Raw genomic sequence first — 23174 nt, forward strand, 5'->3', positions numbered from 1 at the left:
CATGAATGCTACATGTGTGTAAACAAATGCACATACAGGACACACAAAGGTAGGTGTCCGACTGGAGAGGTGATTTGCTCTGTATTGCCAAGCCTCTCATTTTCTTCTTCTCCAATGAAAACAGAAGAGTTTTAGAATCATGAGCAAAAATACCATTTTCTGTTCAACTCCTTGATATAAGTATTCCTCTTTTTAAAATTCTGTTCTAATAAGATGGAAGGAGGAGGGGGAGTATACAGGCATTCAGTTAATTCCTACCTAAAAGGTTTCTAAGAGTCTTCAAGTTTATGGATCATCAAATATTTGTTACGTGTATAGGAAGGCTAATATTCAATACTTCAACTTACTGTATAAAACATAAAATATTAGAGACAACTTGTCACAAAGAATTCCCCCCGAAAAGTAAAATAAGTTATGAGAGAAAACAACATAGGAATTGACATCAAAAAAGTTGGATTACTGGTTTTCCCTCCTGAACTTCAGGTCTTCCATTACTAAAACTAAAGTAGGGTCTGCATAAAGTTTAAATGAGACTGAATGGATGATTATATTGTAAGTTCTAGCTCTCCATGCAAATTATTTTATTATCATTATCACTACTACTTTCTATCCCTTCCTCAAGGAACTTTACTGGTTATGATTAGTTGTTATTATGGATTGAATTGTGTCTCCCCCAAAATATCCACTGTAAATCCTAAACTCCTATACCTATAGATGTGATTCTATTTGGGAATAGGATTCTCTTTCTTATGTTAATGATATCATATCAATGAAGGGTACATCTTAAGTCAATCACCCTTGAAATATAAAAAGCGCAGACTAGACACAGAGAAGGAAGCACTGAAGGGGAAAGACTGACGCCATGCCACACGAAGACTATCAAGGAACTGAGGAACAGAAGCTAAAAAGAGACAAGGAATTTCCCCAAGAGCCAAGAGAAACATAAAGCCTTAGCTTAGAGCTAGTGCCCTAAATTTGAATTTCTAGCCTCCTAATATTTTTTTTTAATATATATGAAGAAGAACATGGCATCAGGATTGGTGGAAGTCTCATTAACAGCCTGTGGTATGCAGGTGACACAATCTTCCTTGCTGAAAGTGAAGAGGACTTGAAGCACTGAAGAAGATCAAAGACTACAGCCTTCAGTAAAGATTATACCTCAAAATAAAGAAAACAAAAATCCTCACAACTGGACCAATAAGCAATATCATGATAAATGGAGAAAAGACGGAAGTTGTGAAGGACTTCATTCCACTTGGATCCCCAATCAACGCCCATGGAAGTTGCAGTTAAGAAATCAAATGATGCATTGCATTCAGCAAATCTGCTGCAAAAGACCTCTTTAAAGTGTTCAAAAGCAAAGATGTCGCTTTGAGGACTAAGGTGTGCCTGATTCATGCCAGGGTATTCTTAATCAGCTCCTATGCTTGTGAAAGCTGGAAAATGAATAAGGAAAACCAAAGAAAAATTGATGTCTCTGAATTACGGTGTTGGCGAAGAATACCGAATATATCATGGACTGCTGCAAGAAGGACAAGTCTGTCCTGGAAGAAGTACAGCCAGAGCGTTCCTTGAACATGTTATCAGGAGGGACCAGTCCCTGGAGAAGGACATCATGCTTGGTAAGGTGGAGGGTTAGTGAAAAAGAGGAAGACCTTCAATGAGATGGATTGACACAGTGGCTGAAACAATGGGCTCAAACACAGCAATGATTACGAGGATGGTGCAGGACCAGGCAGTGTTTCGTTCTGTTGTACACTGGGTCACTATGAGTTGGAATCAACTCAACAGCACCTAACAACAACAATCCCCTAAACTGTGAGAAAATAAAATTCTGCTTGTTAAAGCCACCCACTTGTGGTATTTCTGTTATAGCATCACTAGATAACTAAGACACTTGCAATATTCTATTTAAATTTTATTTAATAAAAATGCTTCTTATGAAATTTATCATCATTTTCTCAAAATATCCCAAAGTATCCCCTCTTTACCCCAACACTTCATTTCATGCATTCAATCATTCACCCCCACAAGGGAACAATATTTTTAAGTTTCTAAAGCATTTTCCCATCTATTTTCACTTGATCCTCACACCAACCCAGTGAGACGTGCAGGGGACTGCTATTCCTGTTTTATAGATGATCAAAGTGTGGCCCAGGCATTCACAGCTATAGTCAAGCCTCCTGGCTGCTCACTTAGTGTGCTCTCTACTACAACAGGCCGTTTTTTCTGAGCAGGTCTTCATAAATGCTCTAAATCCAGCCTCACACTGAAAATTACTAATTTTTTTTTTGTTGAGGGTACACTTAAGCCTCCCTCTTTTTCCCACCTAAATCCAATTACATGATCTAGGGGTACTTTTTTTTTTTTTTTTTTTTAGGGGTACTTTTAGCCTCTACGAAGCTTTTGAGCGACATAAAGTCATAAAGGAGAGCTTTAAAATTTTCCACAGTCAGTACTCAAAGTGATATTACGAAACGTCACAGGCTGCAAAAAACTAAAAACATAAAAAGACATTAGGAATTTAAAAGGAAAGTTTGGAGAGTTAAATTATCCCCCCGCTCCCCGCCCCCCACAAAGCTTGGCAACATAGTTCTTCAGGAGGGTAAATAAAATACGATATTTTTAAAAAGAATATGGTCAAGTTCCTGTAAAAACAAAATATACATAAATATTCATGATGACAGAATGCTCAATGACTTAACCTACTTGCTCACTAGTAGAGTTAATTCATTCTGGTTTAATGGTCTCCATTTCTTGGAAAATGGTCTTCATTTCTTGGTAACACTGTTTGAAAAGTTTTAAACAGGTGGTGTATTTCCCCTCCAGGGCTTTCATTTTGCTTAAGATAATTTTCTACTTTGTATTTTCAATTAGTAGTTAAAAAAAACACATTTTAGAAATAGTCTACCATAATGTTTTGAAAATCATCCCGTTGGCTCTGCTTCCCTAGCATATAAAACTAAAGGACATGTTTCCATTCTTTAACTGATTTCATCTTGTGAGAACTTTTTTAAAAGAAGGCTTGGAGAATCACACTTCACGATGCATTAATGATAGCTACAAAGGTAAGAAAGACATAAGTGAAAAAAGTCAAGTCGCAGAACAATGTGTATAGCTTACTCAGACTTGTGTGAAGAACAGTTGCATAAATATGACTATCCATAAGCTATTTCTGAAAGAATACAAAAGGAAATACTGACTTATTTACACCATTTGCACTTTTTGGGCACGCATGCATTCTTTTTTAAACATAAAAACTAGCTGATTAGGACAGAAGAGAAACTTCTCTCCAACTATTTGGCAATTATCAAAGGAAAATGTGGCAGAGGAAGGCTGCTCCAAAGCTCATGTAGGAAAGCCTCTGAGTTCAAGGAGCCTCTGCTGGCTGGTTCAGGACAGTGCTTCCCTTCAAGCTGCATTGGCCTTTATCCAAAATAACTGCCCAAATTATATCAATACTTTAATCAAACCTAAGTTTTTGTTCCTGTGGCCCGTAACTACAGGGGGTGGAAAGAGAAAATGTGGAAAGACTGTAGAATTAGAAACAGATTGAACTGACAACTGAGTGAAAGCTAAGCTTCAGCAAGTGCTATTACGTGTAGGCAAGAAACTGAAAGATGATTCATCAGGAGTTTGTAATATTTACCTCCAAACTCTGTGGTCCTGATCTGTGCAGAGAAAGATGCTGAAAAGATTCAAATAATGAGTAATTAGGTCGTCAATAAAAAATAATAATAAAAAAAAAACTCTGTGCATTTAATGCATCCCGCTGTTGTGCCCATCTGTGACTCCTTCTAATCCAAGTGGGTCAGGACTCAAAACAGAAAAACTGCAGCCTGAAGGGTGTCCTAATGCACAGCAGTTGAAACGGTTCCTGAAGTAATTTACATGCCAATGAACAATCACTGAGTAACTACAGCGGGTGGATCAGGGCTTGGACATACAGAGATATACAGTTCCTGTCCTCAAATAAGGTCACCACGCTGAGAGGAAATTGATATGCATCAATTAAAAAAAAAATTGATATGCATCAATTACAATACCCTAAAAGAACTGCTTCAATGAAGGTGTAGATAGAAAGAGCAGTGAGAGATGGGAGAAAGTAGCAGGATATCTGCTGAGGAATCAGAGAAGGCTTCACAGAGGAGGCTCATCTGAACTCAGTCAATAGCAGGGAGGAGAAGGGATTTACAACTGCATGGGCACAGAGGCATGACAAAACATGTTAAACTCAGAGAAATATAATGCCTGTACAGCTGGGACATAATTATCAAAAGAGGCAGTGTCAGGAAACATGGCTAGAGGGTAAGGAAGGACCAGACAGTTCACTGAGAGTCTTATCTGTCACATACAAGTGTTTAGATTTTACCCAGTAGGCATGAAAGAGCACATTAAAACATCCTTCTGGGATTTTCCATTAGACTCACATGCCAGAAAGATCACTTGGGTCCAAAAAACAGTGACACCACTTCTTCTGAAACAAAGCTGGAGCGGTAGCATGTCCAAGTAAAAAGCAGGTGAAGACTGGAATCAGGAGCTCCAGGTGACAGGATGTCACTTTCTACCAGGGTAACCCTGAGTAAGTAACCAAGTTTTTCTGAGTCTTATCTTCTGCAAGGAAGTTTCCTCTTCTGCAAAATGCAGCTGCTTTGAGGATTAAATGGCAGAATGAATGTGAAAGGTGCTTTAAGACAGCCAAGTGCTTTTGTATGGTTAGTTTGATATTTATGCTATCCTTTGGCAATTTCAAAAGAAAAAGTGCACAAGCTGACTACTGCTGTCACACCTCCTCCTGACACTTTCTTAGTGAGATAGGAAAAGATAATGAAATCTGGTCAAGGACTACGTTTCTGTCCTTTAGCTCTAGAATCAAGCAACTTTTCTCTGTCTTTAGTTTTGTACAGCAAATTTTCAATACCATATCAAAAACTTTGTGAAAAAAATACCACATGTGCACAGAGAGGCACAGTGACATTTCTATTTCTTTGTTACTGCTGGTCCCTTTGTCTGGTATGCTCTTCTAGGTATCAGCATGGTCCTGGCTTTAGTTCTTCACGCAAAGCTCACCTTCTTAGTTGAGGTCTTTCCTGACACTGTTTAAATTACACTACACACACACACACACACAGACACGCACAGACACACACACACTTCCTATCCCTTTGCTTTATGCTTTCATAGCTCTTATCGCCATGTAACATAGCAAATATTTCATTTATTTGTTTATGATACCTTTTTCCTTAAAAGAATATAAGCCCCTAAAGGGCAGGGATATTATTTTATTTTAGTTTTGGTGAAAATATACATAAGAAAACATAACTCATTCAATATCTTCTACATGTGCAGTTCAATGACACTGGTAACATTCTTCACATTGTGTCATCATCCATACTGTTTTACCACCATGAACTTACTAGACTCTCTGTTCCCTAAACTTCTCCTCTGTGTTTTAGAGTTTCTGTTATCAATTTGAGTTCATGCAGACAATTCTTCAAAAGAACATACTGCTCATGGCAAAAATTCTTTATTAGCTGAGCTAAACTGTTGTTTAGTTTAAGGATGACTTCAAGGGATAGTTTCAGTTCGAGGCTTAAAGACTAATTATCTCAGAGCAATAGATTCACGGGTTTTCCCAGTCTCAGTTGAGTCCAGTAAGAAAGCTTTCTATAAGAATTTGTAATTCTGGTCCACATTTTTCCTCTCATTGACCAGAATCCATCTATTGGGTCCTTGATCAAAGGGGGCAAGGATTTTTATATACTTTGTTCTCTACTGTTTCCTCAGTATCTAAAACCCTGCCTGACATAACCAAAACAAAACAAAAAAAACAAACCCAGTGCCGTCGAGTTGATTCCGACTCATAGCGACCCTATAGGACAGAGGAGAACTGCCCCATAGAGTTTCCAAGGAGCACCTGGCAGATTCGAACTACTGACCCTTTGGTTAGCAACCGTAGCACTTAACCACTACGTCACCAGCACTGACATAAGCACTTGAAAAATATTTGATGAATACACACACATACACAAATAATTCTATTATCTCATAAGTACTGTAAAATTATTCATTAATTTTCAGTCATCTACCCAGTAAACATTTGTTTAGTGTCTGGTATCTTTATTTTACACCCTGCTCTGAGCATTGGGAATGCCATAAATACAACACAGACAATGCACTCAAAAAGCTCATTATCTAGTCAGATAAGACGTGTATAAACTCAAAATAATAGAGTACAAGTGCTATAATAGAGATAAGTATAGTGCAATACAAAAACACAGGGAAGAATATTTAACACAGCTTGGGTGTACTTTAGAAAGCTTCCTCGGTGAGATAACACCTAAACAAAGTAGCTAAGCAGAGAAATGGTGGGATAAAACAGTTCCGGCAGAGGGTACAGTATTTTTAAAGGCAGGAAAAGAGAAGACGCAGAATGTACAGGATGTTTGAGAAATTATAAATAGTTTGGTATGGCTAGAACAAAGAAAGATGAAGTTGGAGATACAGACAGATAACAGACCATGGGGGACGTGCAGACCTTGCTAGGGCAATGGAAACCAATGAAGAATTTTAGGCAGAGAGTAAGATGACCAGACCTCCATTTTAGAAAGACTACTCTGGCAGATGTGTGAAAAAAAAAAAGATATAAAAGTAACAAAAACGAACACAGAGGCTGCTACAGTAGTTTAGGTGAAGAACTATGGAAGCCTTGATTAAGGTGATGTCTCTGGGAATAGAGAAGAAAACAAGCTGGAGAGGTATTCAACTCTCCCCACATTCCCCTTTAACACATCTGTCTCTATGGAAGAGTTTTTGGATCTTGATGTGAAAAAAAGAAAAAATCTTTCTAACTCTTCATTTCTCCTTTCACACCAACAATCAAATGCTTTCCACAAGTTGCCAAGAAGCCCCCGCAGAAGTAGCTGGCTTGTGACCTGGCCATGGTTGTCTCAAGGCCGTTTCTGCCTGGGGTAGCTGAGCAGTGAGAAATCATGGGCTGAGGCATTATCACTGGGCCAGATGGATTTTACTGGCTCCTAGTGAGGTACTCTACAGAGCAGTGGTTACGCGTTTGGCTGCTAACCAAAAGGTTGGCAGTTCAAATCCACCAGCCACTCCTTGGAAACTCTATGAGGCAGTTCTATTCTGTCCTACAGGATCACTGTGAATTGGAATCGACTTAATGGCAACAGATTTTTTATTTCCATAGGGAGCCCTGTGGCTCAGTAGTTAAGAGCTCAGCTGCTAACCGAAAGGTTGGCAGTTCAAATCTACTAGCTGTTCCTTGGAAATCCTGTGGGGCAGTTCTACTCTGTCCTATAGGGTCACTATGAGTTGGACTCTATTCGACGGCAATGAGTTAGGTTTTTGTGGTTTATTCCCATATAGATACGATGCTGTTTCCTGAAGCAATGACCCTGAACAGCAGCTTCCTTATGCCACTATGCCCAAATTATATTGAGAATGAAAGAGGGAGCCCCCATTTCAGCACTTGGATTTCATATGAATAGCATTCATTTAGAAATCTCAGTCAAGAATATTTTGAGGACCCATACTACTTGTGAAAAAAAATCAAGTTCTACAGCAAGGCACAATGCTTTTAGTCAAAGTAAAGCTTCGCTGTGTTTCAACATACTTGGAGTTTTAGAGCAAATTCTTTGGCATACGCAGCATTAGTGAAAAGATCGGGATATTTAGAAGCCAATGCCAGAAATCACGCCACAAGCATCCTTTGCCAGACATTCAAATGAATGTAATTAAAAAAAACATTAAGTACACTGTTCTAGAAATAAACTTGCCAAGCTTACACCTATATAACTGCTTCATTTTCTCAATTTATAACACAGTCGGTCAATGTACATTCCTTGTTCTGCATAAAAACATACCTGGGATATAAAAACAGAATAAATTACTAGAGTATTGGATAAAATATAAAGCAGTCAGTAGCTACTTTAAATTAAAAAAAAAAAAAAAGTCTTGGTTCCCTAAAAAAAGTTATAGTAACTGGTTATAAAAGAAAAAAAAAAAATCCTGTTTCGTGGCCAAATATTATCATAATAATAAAAGCGTGCCTAAGAACTATACACACCTAATACTGATGATGCCCTGGGGGATTAATCCGTGCCTGGATGGTGTACCCACTCCCTTGCTTTTTTAAAAGAAAAATTGCAGAGATAAAAGCCATAGACGTTTGCCACAAATGGATTGTTTTCATGTACTTGTAGGTTCTTAGATATGTCCTGGACGGTTGAGGCAGCTGAAACTGTGATATGTATGTGGAATTACTTACACGATATGCTTCAGGCAGGAGGAGCAGGAATCCTGCCTCAATCATCAGGACCTTGGATTTGTGCACCTGGTGGATTTGAAGAACTGATCTATCTCTGTATCTATTCTTAAAATTATCACGTTCTTATAATAGTCCAGTAAACAAAGGAGACTGTTTACCAGTGCCGATAATGAAAACCGGTTTATACAAGTAAACCTAGAGAGCTGAGAGCTCTGAGTTTATAGCAGCACCTGCAACACTTCTGTGTTGACTAAAGAAGTACACGTGATGTGTGGCTACACTCAGGTGCTGTCCCTCAGAAATTGACAATAAAGTTATATACAAGAGGCCTGAAGCTTGGTGGCAAGTAGGTATGTTTCAACATTTCATCTATGCATTTACTACTCTCACCTCTGACTTAAAAAACAACAGCGCAGCATTGCTATAGAATTATGTTGCTCACTTACCTAAATCAGACAGAGCCATCTTCCATTCAGCATTCCCTACCACTTTAGCCTTCCCTAAGAACTTTGTAAAAATAAATGAAAGAAAAGTTAAGAGAAAGAGTCAGCATTCACAATAAATATCAGAGACTCTACCTCTTACTGACGCCTGGAAAACCAACTACGTCTAACACAGAAAAGGCAGCGGCCCTCTGCCACCGGGAAAGCCTTCTGGATACAAAGCACATCGGTCCCTCCAAAGAGGTAAATGCATGTTTTGATTATTTTATAAAAGCTTTAACTTTGCTCATTAATAAAGTGGAAACCATGAGGACTCACCCTGTAAAGAGGATGGCACTCGCCCCTGAAACATGGTGCCAAGCGGGCATAGATCTGTAGGCTGTAGTAATACGCGGCCAGCTGGAGAGATAAAGCCGAGTGGGGTTGCTTTTCAAAGCACTTGTTAGCATCTAACACCTAAGAGGGAACACGATAGAATTAGCAGCTGAAAGGAAATTAACAAGCTTTTAATAAATCATTACATTCCTAGTCATTACTGTAGGATTTTGGTTCAAAATTTCCATCCTATCAACATACCAACTCAAGCTCAACTTAATGTGGCCTCATTAAAATTCAGAAGACACTAAAGGCAGATCCTATGCACAGTAAAGTAAGTTTCAAGATTGGCATTTAAGCTGACACTAGAATCCACTCCCTGGGCACTGACTTTCAGCACCTAAAAACTATTAGAAGGAATTAAAACATATTAATAACAATTTCACTGATGAAAAATCCCCAGCATAGATATTTCATTCATTCATTTTTAAGTTCTTCTTATTGGTAAGGGTAAACTTACCTGTGGCAAAGCAAGGAGATAAGCAAGAGCCAAGGTCATGTCATTTGGTAAAGCATCGTTGGCTAGCTGTAAGAGAACTGAATGCAGAAACAAAGAAAAAATGCATTAATTTGCTTAGGGATATATCTGACATTTATAGTCACTTAAGTGCCATGTTCTTAGTCCTGTATGATCTCAACAGATATTAGCTCCAAAGGACCCTTTATTGAAGTGTATTCATTACCACTGAAATACAGATCACATGGAACTACGCCAAACACTACCCTGCCTTACCTCAGACAAAGGGTGCTGTTCGTTACTCACACGTGAGGAAATCTTTTCAGGGCAGCTGCAATATCTAAGCACAAACACATCCGTAAGGAGGGCTTCTCAGAACTAACTTACTGGTTTTAAAGACCAGGACAGTGCTACGAAAACTATGTATATCAATGATAGCTAATGCAAAAGATGGTCACATGAGTACTAAAGATCAGGGCAACAGAACAGCTTTGTGAGTGCAAATTTAGGATAAATCTTTTGATTATTACAATAATGAAAAAAACTGTTTTGCTACTTTCAAGAATATCTCTCTTCATCATACTCCAAAAAAAACAATAATAATAACAGCCCCTCGTTTTGCTTATGTGATATCTTCAAAGATCCCCAACTATTAACAATGCTCTTCCATAAGTTTTTATACAAGCAGTAATCTGTCAATGTCATAACTTCAATAAAAATAGTACACTGCCAATAAAGCCTGTGTTTGTACACAGTATGCGTTAATAAGGAGGTATTTCATTCATTTAGGGCCTTAGTGACAAATAACAGTTAGTCAAATGTAATCACGAGGTAAACCCTTTATTTTCAAGGAACACAGGCTGTGATGATCTGCATTAATGATGGAGAACAGTTTGCAAACAGTCCAAAATAAACGATATTTGACTCTGGAAATGCATCATATGATTATTTTCTGGAGATTTATCTTCCTAACTAACTGAAAAAATCAAATCTGTTGCTGTCAAATCCATTCCAAATACTGGTGTCACTATGTATGACAAAGCAGAGCTGCTCCATAGGGTCTTTTCTTGACTGTAATCTTTATGCAAGCAGATGACCAGGCCTTTCTTCCATGGCACTCCTGGGTGGGTTCGAACTGCCAACCTTTAGGTTAGTAGTTGAGTGCAAACTGTGCCACTTAGGTTCTTAATAGTGTCTTACTTAGGCTAATATACAAAACCCAGTGCTGTTGAATCGATTCCGACTCATAGCGACCCTATAAGATAGAGCAGAACTGCCCCATAGGGTTTCCAAGGAGTGCCTGGTGGATTCGAACTGCTGACCTTTTGGTTAGCAGCCGTAGCTCTTAACCACTGTGCCACCAGGATTTCCTATAATATATAAGTCATTTATATAATCTGAGTTTAGCTGATAATCTGGGTGGTAGGGATGGGGCTGGGGTTAGGAACAGCCAACCTAGAACTCAAAATTTCCTGTGAATGATTCACATGGGGAGAAAAAAAGGGCTTATTCCACCGTGACTGTAAAAAGAGATTATCAGTTCTCTAAATACTCCTTTCCTTTGTGTTCTCCAAACCTTACAAACCAAACGGACCACCAGTCAGCCTCAGGCCTCCTAAGGAATTGCACAGTTTTAAAAATACTTTCTAATCAAAAGTTACTAGTTTCCAGGTCCATTCCAAATGAATTCCTCCAGTCAATCTGACTGAGAACCTTCTCTGAACCACACATTGACCTAAGATAAGAAAGAATTAAGAGTCCCTGCCCTTTAGGAATAAACAGGCTTGGTGAAGAGAAAGCCCCTAAATAAATAATTTAAAAATACAATGCGAAAGGTCCAAATCAAATTTGCGCAAATAAGTCTGAGAGCAAAAAAGAGGTATAAGATTGTCAAATACACCCTAGAAGACTACTAAAAACTAAAGGATGAAGGTGTAAATTTTAGATGCCAAAAGATAAAGTATGAGAATACATGTAAGCTTAATTTGCTGAACTATATGCACTATTTGAGAAAGATTTACTTACAGTTCAAAAAACGAAAATACACATGCAGATACACACACACACGGCTTACATTTTGACTCAAGTCTGCCGGAAACAACTCAATAGCACTGGGTTTTTGGGTATAATATATATTCTACCATCCTGTATCTTCCTAACAGACCTTCAGGATCCTTTTTTGGAGGGGGAAGAAGGCAGCTATTTCATATACTAATAATTTTTCTCTGTTTTCTTTCTTACAATCTTCTACGACTTCCAACTGTCTCCTCAGCTAGATTTCCTTTCCCCTCCATTTTAATTCTCTTCAGAAAACTCCCCTTCTTCATGTCCAAAAGAGCCAAGTTTGAAACAAGCATATCTAAACCTACTCTTCAAAATTCATACTATCTCTTCGAAGAAAACCCTCAGGAGTCTTCCACATCAGAGGACCTAACCCTAAGCCCCATCTGGGAAAATCAGCCCTATTACTGAAAATCTCCAGTCACAGTTTTTTTTTTTTTTTAATCATAGTACTGACTTGATTTTTCCCATCATTTAACGTGCATTTGTCTGTTTCCAAAAACCAAAGCACCCTCAAAGGAGGAAAATATGCTACCACTGAAGATTTTCAAGACTATGCTGTAGACCATGAAGGAAACAAAAACAACCAGAAAACAAAAACAACAAAAAAGAGCAATGATAACATAGCTGGAATAAATGCACAGTCCTCAAGAGTTATATTTGAAGGGGAGGATCTTATACTGGATGTATAAGTTCCAGGAGATTCATCTGAAAAGCAGTTGTATTATTCCATAGATACACAAGATGTTCACTAGCATTTCTTCAACATACATAATTGAATACAAAGCATATCTCAGGCAAAAGAGAAACAAATAGACAGTTACCTTCCATGAGCTAAAAGTAATGACAAAAACTGCCCTGACAGAGAAATCTAAAGGATTATCATTGTTATTTTTACCAAGCATTAAAAACCATCACCCTTACCTACAAATGTGTTCTCCAAGGGAATAGTATCCCATAGGCTTTATTTCATATACACACCTAAGACAAGATCTATAAATACACAACGACTCTCTGCTCTACAAAATCAGGCAGAATGCCACTGCGGGAAGGAAACTGTCTTAGCAACAGAAAGGCCTGAGAGGGGATCAAAGCTCCAGCCCATCACTAATTTACTGTGTGACTTTGTGCTTCAGTATTCAGAATTTTTATTTTTAGGAAGTTATGCTGTACATGGAAGTCCCTGGATGGTACAAACCGTTAATGCACTTGGCTGCTAACCAAAAGTTGGCAGTTCAAGTCTACCCAGAGATGCCTTGGAAGAAAGGCTTGGCAATCTATTTCCAAAAAACCAGCCACTGATATAAGCTGGGGAGCACAGTTCTACTCTGACAAACACGGGGTCTCCATGGCAACTATTTTTCTTTTTTTTAATGCTGTACATATGTCATCTATTACACGATACCCACCATATGATCTAGGAGTAGCCCATAATCAAAGATATTAATATTTCTGCTGCATACACACACTAATTGAGGGAACAAACATCCTCACAGAAGTTTCCTTCAGGTTTTGAGGCCAAACAAATTACCAACAATCCTTTGTGTTTCTGAAGCATTTTGGATTGTGGATCTGAGTCTTATTTTCCTCATATGTAAATTAGTATTAAACAAAGTATGTAAAATGCACAGTATCCCTCTAGCATATAGAAACTACTCAGTAAGCTCCCTTCCTCTCTCTGTAAACTTCAGACTTGAGGAATCAAATGATTTCCTTTAGCTATTTCCGTTCTTCAGTTAATCTCCCCCCTAAAAATGATGGATAATAGGTTCTTCCCTTACTAAAGACCACAGCGGTACCAGAGGCAATTACCTTCTGTTTTATATAAATCATAATTATTAATGAATTAACAATCACTGCAGTTAAGCATGGAGACTAATTTCGCTAAGAAGAAAACAGCAGACTTAAACAGTCCTACCTGATTATGTGATATACTTCCACGACCATATTATCGTTAGCTTCTTTTCACTGAGCCCTCAACAATCACTTGAATTCATGATTCCTCATAACCTCTTTATGGGAGAAGTTTTTTTTTTTTTTTTTAAACAAAAGAAGATTTCAAGTTACAAAAAGTCCTTTTTTTCTATTTGCCCTGTGCCAACACACAAACGAATCCCCTAGTCTTGGGAAAAACGACTCTTCCCTGACACCTATCCATTCTAACAAATTCAACAGTCCTCTCCTTTCCTTCATTGCTAAAATTCAATAAGGGGTTTGCCCCAACTGCATCTACAACCTTGACACTCATTCTTTCCGCAAGACCCTAAAAACAGGCTTCCATCCCTCTGTCCTAACTGATTTCTCCCTCCAATGGTCACCAAAACCAGTGGCCTTTTCTCTCTTCTTCTTCTCACTGTAGAACTAGGTACCGCTAGATATTCTCTCTGTGGGCTTCAAGGACACTGAGTTTTCCAGTAACTGTTCCCCAAATGATCCTCTTCTCTGTTTATGTCATCAGATCTTCTAACTCCTCCTTGATTGTTCAATGTGGGTATAATGTTAGGTTATTTCACCATCATCTATTAACACCATTTCATATTCTTTCTGCTGGAGAGCTCACCTCTGTCCTTAATTTTAACTGTCACACTAGTGGGTTTTCCCAATCTTTTATCTCTAGGCTTGACCCATCTCCCAGGATTTATACTACCAGACACTTGTTAAATATTGCCACTAAAATATTCCCCAAATTAATCATTCTTTACCTATATCTTTCATATTTCTAAAAATAGTATATTATTCTCCCAATGAGCCAAATTTGAAACCTCTATGCCATCTTGGACATTATCCTTTCTTTTCCTCCCAATAATCAAATAGTCATCAAATCCTGTTGAATTATTTCCAAAAAACTGTTTCAAACATACTTTCTATTTTCATTGCCATAAACTCTCATTTAGGCATTCAATGTTTAAAAACTGGACTCCTTCAACAACTGCCCTCCTCTACTTGCTGCTGTCTTCCCCCTTCCAATCCATTCTTCAAAAAGCAGTTCCATATTAAATCAAACACTATGTAATCGTGTCATTTTCCAGCTTAAAAAAAAACAAAGACAAAAACAAACACACAAAAAACCTATTGGTTCCTCATCCCCTAAATGACCAAAGTTAAAACTCCTTATTTGGCACTCAAGGTCTTCATAAATCTGTGTCAACCTTAATTTGTGCTTTTAATTACCATTATTCCTGAGGAAGACTGTCAACGAGACAGATTGACACAGTGGCTGCAAAAATGGGTTCAAGCATAACAGCGATTGTGAGGATGCCACAGAACTGGGCAGTGTTTCGTTCTGTTATATGCAGGGTCACTATGGGTCAGAACCAATTCCACAGAACCTAGCAAAAACAACAACAGTTTCTGGTCTATACATCAGCCAAATTAGTCTCACAATGAAATTACTTATGTTACAAACACTCTGTCATTGCATACCTTTATATCCTAATAATTATGATGATAAATTAATTTTATTATAAAAATATCCGTAATTTTTGAAATGTCTACTCTAATGAGCCAGAAATGAGGTAGATGTTTGTCATGAACATCTAAGTGTCAAAAAAATCTTCCAAGAGAGCTACTATTATCTCAGTTTTACATAGGCTCAGAAAGGCACTTAGTCCGCAAAGAAAGGATATAGAACCAAAATATGATAGGAATCTTTCCCTTAAACATCAGGCTATTGACAATCTTCTGTTATCACAAGCAGTGCTGCATGAACATATGCCATGTCTTAATATGAGTGAACACATTCATAAGATAAATGCCTAGAAGCAGGATTACTAGGTCAAACAATACATTCAACTGTAATTTTCATAGCTATTGCAAAATTGCCATGTTTTTTTTTTTTTTTTACTTTTCTTCAATGGCTTTTATTTCATTGCAAATATAGTTTATATCTATAAAGATTTATAATATTTTTGTAACACGGTTTTTAATAATTTTTATTGTGCTTTAAGTGAAACTTTACAAATCAAGTCAGTCTCTCACATATAAACTTATATACATCTTACTCCATACTCCCATTTACTCTCCTCCTAATGAGTCAGCCCGCTCCCTCCTTCCAGTCTCTCCTTTCATGACTATTTTGCCAGTTTCTAACCCCCTCTATCCTCCCATCTCCCCTCCAGGCAGGAGATGCCAACACAGTCTCAAGTGTCCACCTGATGCAAGCAGCTCACTCCTTATCAGCATCTCTCTCCAACCCATTGTCCAGTTCAATCCACGTCTGACCAGTTGGCTTCAGGAATGGTTCCTGTCCTGGGCCAACAGGAGGGTTTGGGGACCATGACCACCGGGGTCCTTCTAGTCTCAGTCAGACCATTAAGTCTGGTCTTTTTATGAGAATTTGGGGTCTGCAACCCACTGTTCTCCTGCTCCCTCAGGGGTTCTCTGTTGTGTTCCCTGTTAGGGCAGTCATCGGTTGTGGCTGGGCACCATCTAGTTCTTCTGGTCTCACGATGATGTAGTCTCTAGTTCATGTAGCCCTTTCTGTCTCTTGGGCTCATAATTACCTTGTGCCCTTGGTGTTCTTCATTCTCCTTCGGTCCAGGTGGGTTGAGACTCATTGATGCATCTTAGATGGCTGCTTGCTAGCGTTTAAGATCCCAGACACCACACTTCAAAGTGGGATGCAGAATGTTTTCTTAATAGATTTTATTTTGCCAATTGACTCAGATGACCCCTGAACCCACAGTCCCCAAACCCCTGCCCCTGCTTTGCTGACCTTCGAAGCATTAAATTTATTCAGGAAATTGCTTTGCTTTTGGTTTAGTCCAAATGTGCTGATCTCCCCTGTATTGTGTGCTATCTTTCCCTTCACCTAAAGTAGTTCTTATCTAATACCTAATCAATAAATAGCCCTCTCCCACCGTTCCTCCCTCCCCACTCTTGTAACCACAAAAGAATGTGTTCTCAATTTAAAGTATTTCTCAAGATCTTATAATAGTGGTTTTATACAATATTTGTCTTTTTACAACTGACTAATTTCACTCAGCATAATGCTTTCCAGGTTCCTCCATGTTATGAAATGTTTCACAAATTCCTCACTGTGCCTTACCGATGCGTAGTATTCCATTGTGCGAATATACCATAATTTATTTATCCATTCATCCGTTGATAGGCACCTTAGTTGCTTCCATCTTTTTGCTATTGTAAACAGTGCTGCAAAAAACATGGGTGTGTATATACCTGTTTGTGTAAAGGCTCTTATTTCTCTAGGATATATTCCAAGGAGTGGGATTGCTGGATCATATGGTAGTTCTATTTCTAGCTTTTTAAGGAAGCACTAAATTGAGTTCCAAAGTGGTTGTACCATTTTACATTCCCACCAGCAGTGTATAAGTGTTCCAATCACTCCACAGCCTCTCCAACATTTATTATTTTGTGTTTTTTGGATTAATACCAGCCTTGTTGGAGTGAGATGAAATCTCATTGTAGTTTTGATCTGCATTTCTCTAATGGCTAATGATTGTGAACTTTTTCTCATTTATCTGTTAGCTACCTGAATGTCTTCTTTAGTGAAGTGTCTATTCATATGTTTTGCCCATTTTTTAATTGGGTTATTTGTCTTTTTGCAGTTGAGTTTTTGCAGTGCCATGTAGATTTTAGAGATCAGGCACTGATCAGAAGTGTCATAGCTAAAAACTTTTTCCCAGTCTGTAGGGAGTCTTTTTACTCTTTTGGTGAAGTCTTTGGATGAGCATAGGTGTTTGATTTTTAGGAGCTCCCAGTTATCTGTTTTTCTTCTACATTCTTTATACTGTTTTGTATACTGTTTATGCCACGTATTAGGGCTCCTAACATTGTCCCAATTTTTTCTTCCATGATCTTTATCGTTTTAGATTTTATATTTAGGTCTTTGATCCATTTGGAGTTAGTTTTTGTGCATGGTGTGAGGTATGGGTCTTGTTTCATTTTTTTGCAGATGGATATCCAGTTATGCCAGCATCATTTGTTAAAAAGACTATCTTTTCCCCAATTAACTGACACTGGGCCTTTGTCAAATATCAGCTGCTCGTATGTGGATGGATTTCTATTTGGATTCTCAATTCTGTTCCATTCGTCTGTGTGTCTGTTTTTGTGCCAGTACCAGGCTGTTTTGACTACTGTGGCTATATAATATGTTCTAAAATCAGGTAGAGTGAGGCCTCCCATTTTGTTCTTCTTTTTCGGTAATGCTTTACTTATCCGGGGCTTCTTTCCCTTCCATATGAAGTTGGTGATTTGTTTCTCCATCACATTAAAAAATGTCGTTGGAATTTGGATCGGAAGTGCATTGTATATATAGATGGCTTTTGGTAGAAGAGACATTTTTACAATGCTAAGTCTTCCTATCCCTGAGCAAGGTATGTTTTTCCAGCCATGCGTTTTTTAAATCCCCACTTTAACCCTAGTCCTCACATTTCCATCATAATTGCTGTTTAGCTGGAGTAATTCTCCCACTTGAAGATCCATTTGGTCCATTTCCCTAGAGGCTTCTTGAGGTCTATTTCAACCTCCCAAGATGAAGGAAACCTTTTAAAGTTGGGGAAAGTCCCAAATTCCCGTCAAAGGTAAGTCTTTATTCATATAAGCTGACTACTCAAAAATTAATCCAAAGTAAAAGGCACTATGGCTTTCGATATCCCCTTTCAGGGAAAGTATGGCTCAGACTTTAGTCCCACTGTCACCTGATGAAACCGGTGAAATCCAGACTACTAACTGTACTTTAATTCTTCTATGATTGCTTTCTTTTATTGGAGCAACCCTCCGGCAGATGAAAACTAGAAACTCTGAATAAAAATAACTCTGAATAAAACTTAAGCTAAAAACTCTGAATAAAAATATAAAAAGCAAACATCAGAAGCCACTGCAGACTACCAAAAAAAGACAAAAACTGGAGTGTAGTTGTCATTTGGAAGAATGAATGGCACTGGTGAGATTCCCATTTTCACAGCTTTTGTACTGAGGTAGGGCCCTGTCTGTTCCACAATGGCCAGAAAAAACTCAAGAGAAAAAACCTGCAGTCTTCAATATCGCAGAAAAAAACAAACAAACAAACATGAGAGCTGGAAAGTAAGGAAGCTCTGCCAGTGTCTTATAAAACTAAGCAAACAAAGAATCTCCGACGCAGCAATTTCACTCTTAGACTCTACCAAAGAGAAATAAAAACTGACGTCCACAAAAAGACTTGTGGAAAAGAGTTCATAGCGGACGTGTCACAGTAGCCATAAGCTGGGAACCCTGGTGTCCCTTAACAAGAGAACGGATAAATAAAATGTGCTGTATGATACAACTGAATACTACTCATTAATAACTAAAAAAAAAAACTAACAACACATGGAATATACGAATCTCAAAGCTTCCACTTTAAATTTTGTGCAAGAGAATACATATTGCATGATTCCATTTAATTAAGTTCTAGAATAGTCAAAACTAAATCTGCAGTGGGGAAAAAAAAATCAATACTGATTGCCTTCCAGGAAGTATAAGGGGGATGTTTACTGGGAAGAAGTATAAACTTTCTGGGATAATGATAACGTCTGTATCTTAACAGGAGTCAGGGTTACACAGGGGTTGCATTTATCAGAAGGGATCCAGTGGTATACTGAGATTTTTGCATTTCATTGTATGTAAATTTTACATCATAAAAAAGTAACAAATACTAACTGCAGTTAAAGTTATGCATAGTGCAGTGTTCAGGGATGTCTGCTACTACCCTACTTTGAAATGTGTCAAAAAATAAATTTGGTAGCTACAGGGACGGACAGATATATTACAGCAAGTTTAGTAAAAAGTTAACAGTAGAAACTAGGTGGAGGAGATACAGGGCTATACTACAGAATTTTTTTTTCAACTTTTCTGTGTATTTGAAAAATTTCTTGATAAAACATTGGGTGAAAAAAACAGAAAAAAAAAAACCTTTCTGATAACTGTGTCAAATACTCATGCTGCCTGTCAGTTATTTATTCCCCAAAGCAAGCTCCGGGATAGGTACTTCTGGACAAATAGACCTCCTCTCTAGCACTGCAGCCAGTTGAGTTTCTGGCTCCAACAAGCGCATGACCTCCTGGCTGCTCCAAGACTGAAAGCATCACAGGCCTCAAGTATACTACCATCCCATATCTTCCCCTGGTTGAAAAGGAAAAGGATCGTGCCCCTGCCCTAATCCTTAACAGAATTTGTTGTTGGAAGTTATCTCATGCCACCTTTTTCTCCCACTCAAGGATCACAGTTTGTTTATCTCTACAATGCCAGGGTCTATCCCAGAGCCCTTCTAACAACTCTATTGTTAAAGGAAACCGATGGGGGAGAATCAATCCCCATTCCACCTCTTGCCATCAGATCTTTTTCAGTAGCCCTCGCTGAGATTAAAGGATTCTTGCAAAGTAGAAATCAAACTCCACACAGGAAGCTTCTGGATCTTTGAATTTACAAACCATGTAATGCAATTTGACAAAATTATCATAGAGGAGATGAGAGAGACAGACCAAAAACGGTTTCACAGAGACCCATCAGATGTCACGCTGGCTGCAGACTGAGTCATAGTGACTTTAAACCAAAAACCCACTGCCATGGAGTTGATTCCGACTCATAGCGACCCTATGGGGCAGAACAGAACTGCCCCATAGGGTTTCCAAGGCTGTAATCTTTACAGAAGCAGACTGCCACATCTTTCTTCAGTGGAACTGCTGGTGGGCTCCATCCAGGGATCTTTCTGTTAGCAGGTGAGTGCTTAACCACTTCACCACGAGGGATCTTTACCGTTTAAGATACATTAAACAAACAAACGAAAAAACCCTGCCTTACGTTTAGCAATGTGTATGAATTTAATTTGCAATGCTGGTTCTCAAAGCCTGAGTACAATGCATTTTCTAAACAAGTTTACACAGTCAAAATCAGATGAAATCTATGCCTAAGCCTCCAAGCACTAATTCTGTGCAAAATAAGGGCCTCTGGAAGCACTCTATCATAAATTTAATTCCGGAACTAAATTCACAGAGGAAAGCTGCCCATGTTATTGATTTGGAAATCATTAGCCATTAAATCATTCATTTAGCTAAATAAATAATGATCAATTTTCTTCAGCTAGTCTCCATAAAAATCTTTTCATCAATTTTATTAAAAAATTTTAAAGAGTCTGATCATGTTGGGAAGTTTAATTTGCATTACGACCTACTTCTGAAGCAAAGTTAACGTGCACATTTTTAACATGATTTTTAATTTGGGTCATTTAGCCTGTCAGTCTTCAATTTTGAGACGTTTCTGACTAGTACTTTATATTATAAAATACCTAAAGATATCTATTTCAGATATATTAGCATTACCGAAAGGTAGCAAATATGATAGTGTATTTTATGTGGAAATACTTTATAATTATAAATTCAAATGTTAGAAACATCTCTAAATTTTAAAAAATTCCTTTCTTAATATACATAGTAAAACCCCAAAACCAAACCCACTGCTCTCGAGTTGATTCCAACTCATAGCAATAGTGTTCCAAAAATTAAAAAATTTAAAAATAATATTTGAAATTATTTTTAAATTCTTTAATGGGTTTATATTCTTTCCCTTGGCGGAATATTAATATCTGATTGTCAGAAAAGGCAATTCGAAGAAACACTTGAACAGAGAGAAAACCCCTATGGCTCCCTTTAAAGTCTCACAGACACTACAAAGGATGATATACATACTTCTGCAACCCCCAAGTTGCAGAAAAAGTTTTAGAAAATAGATATGGCATTCAGGGTTTGTTTTTCAAATTGAAGAAACCAGACGTAGGCTTAAAAAGTACACCTAACTTTCTCCAACTGCCAGGTAAGAAAGTGTCTCACAGTTTGAAGAATGGATCCTGATGGCTGGGGAAAATCTAATAGCATCAGGGAAACTTTCCAAAGGGCGTTAATCATGGTTTCACGACAGAATCGCCTAAGGAACTCTAAAAAAATATTTGATACTTGTCCCACTCTAGAGATTCTGAAATAAGTGGTCTGCAATGGAGCTCATGCTTCTGTATTTCTTAAAAATGGCCTACTTGATTCTACCTATGGACCACAACAGTCTGATCACGGACACGGCGCAGGATTGGGCTGTGATCTGTTCCATTGTGCACAGGGTCACCGTGAGTCTGGGGCCAACTGCACAGCAGCCAACAACATCAACAATAACAGTAACATGTAACCAGGATGGAAACTACTAAGTTAGGCCTGAAAACAAGGTGAAATCTTAGTTGAATTGACCTAAGTGCAAGGTAAGAAGCCCTGGTGGTGTAAGTAGTTAAGTGCTCGTTTGGATGCTAACCTAAAGGTTGGCAGTTCAAACCTACCAGCCACTCTGTGAGAGAAAGATGTAGCTGTCTGCTTCTGTAAAGACCTATAGCCTTGGAAGCCTTATGGGACTGTTCTACTCTGTCCTATGGGATTGCCAGGAGTCAGAATCGACTCAAGAGCAACAGGTTAAGTACAAGTTGGTAGCAAGGAAGGTAATGCAGGCCAGGATTAGTCTGAGCAAAGGTGCAAAAGGGGGACCTCCGCCATGATGTAATTAGAGAGCAACAGTCCTGTGAAGGAACACACAAGCTGTTATGCCCATTTTACTGATATGGAAACTGAATTAAAGGAAAAACTGAATAATAGTCTTCTGCTTGAAATCTCTACAGCTTTCAGTAGACGGTTCAAAGGATTTAACTTGGCACACAAGCCTTGCATTTCTTCCTCTGCCTACATTTGCCCCATTTCCTCACTCCTCACTAGTTACAATTCACAGATTCCTGAAAAATCATGATGTTTTATCTTCATTGCTACCGTGAATTTTATGCCTTCTTGTTAACATATGTCCATTCTTCTTCTCCTGATTCACCTTTCTCCTAACTTCCCTGTTTTCTTCATCTAGATAACTCTTATTCGTTCTTCAAAACCCAGGTCAAACTCCAGCTCCAGAAACTCTACTCACACCACCTTTTCACTCAGCTTGCACTGACTCTCGCGTTTGCCTATCACAGCCCTTGTGACATGCAAATTTGTCTGTCTCACCATCTTGACTGTAAGCCCTTTGGAGATAGGGACCATGTCTTCTTCAACTTTATATTCTAAGTTCCTAGCATGGTACCTAGCTCACAGGTGCTCGGTGGCCATCCCTTCAATGAATAATGTACACAGGGTTATACAGGGAACTGGAGGGAGATCCCTTGATTCACTATCAAGTAATGCTTCCCTTACTTCACACAGCTCCTCAAGAAAACCAGGCAACTTGCTTTATTTTTCAAGATCATTTTGATGCTTTTTCTAAGTAAAGATGGTCAAGTACTCTAGGGACCTAAGAAATGGGAGGCCTCAATAGGGCCTGACGATCAAGTACTCTCTACCTCTCTTCAAAAGCAACTCTGGAAACATCAAAAACCTTAATAAGCTGTGGAAATTAGTTTGAAAGGGTTTACTCTGAGATGGCATCCATCTTTCAGACTTTTACCACATAGTTCCTTTAGTTTACCTTTTTATGAATTCCTATATTGGAGATATTCATATTTACATATGCGTACCTTCCAAACCCAAAAACCCACTGCCGTCGAGCTGATTCCAAC

At 38.4% G+C, this 23174-nt stretch overlaps 1 protein-coding gene across 3 annotated transcripts in view; it reads right to left on the bottom strand.

Annotated features, from left to right (window-relative positions):
- Positions 1–23174, bottom strand: part of NBAS (NBAS subunit of NRZ tethering complex) — a 452886-nt gene that overhangs the window by 161929 nt on the left and 267783 nt on the right. For all 3 annotated transcript variants that reach the window (XM_049903481.1, XM_049903480.1, XM_049903479.1), the window contains 2 exons: positions 9569–9645; positions 9052–9189 (listed from right to left, as the gene is read on the bottom strand). In XM_049903481.1, the coding sequence (XP_049759438.1) occupies positions 9052–9189; positions 9569–9645 (215 nt within the window). The remainder of the gene's footprint in view (positions 1–9051; positions 9190–9568; positions 9646–23174) is intronic.

The sequence above is a fragment of the Elephas maximus genome, chromosome 12 (genome assembly GCF_024166365.1).
Source record: "Elephas maximus indicus isolate mEleMax1 chromosome 12, mEleMax1 primary haplotype, whole genome shotgun sequence".
Lineage (NCBI taxonomy): Eukaryota > Metazoa > Chordata > Mammalia > Proboscidea > Elephantidae > Elephas > Elephas maximus.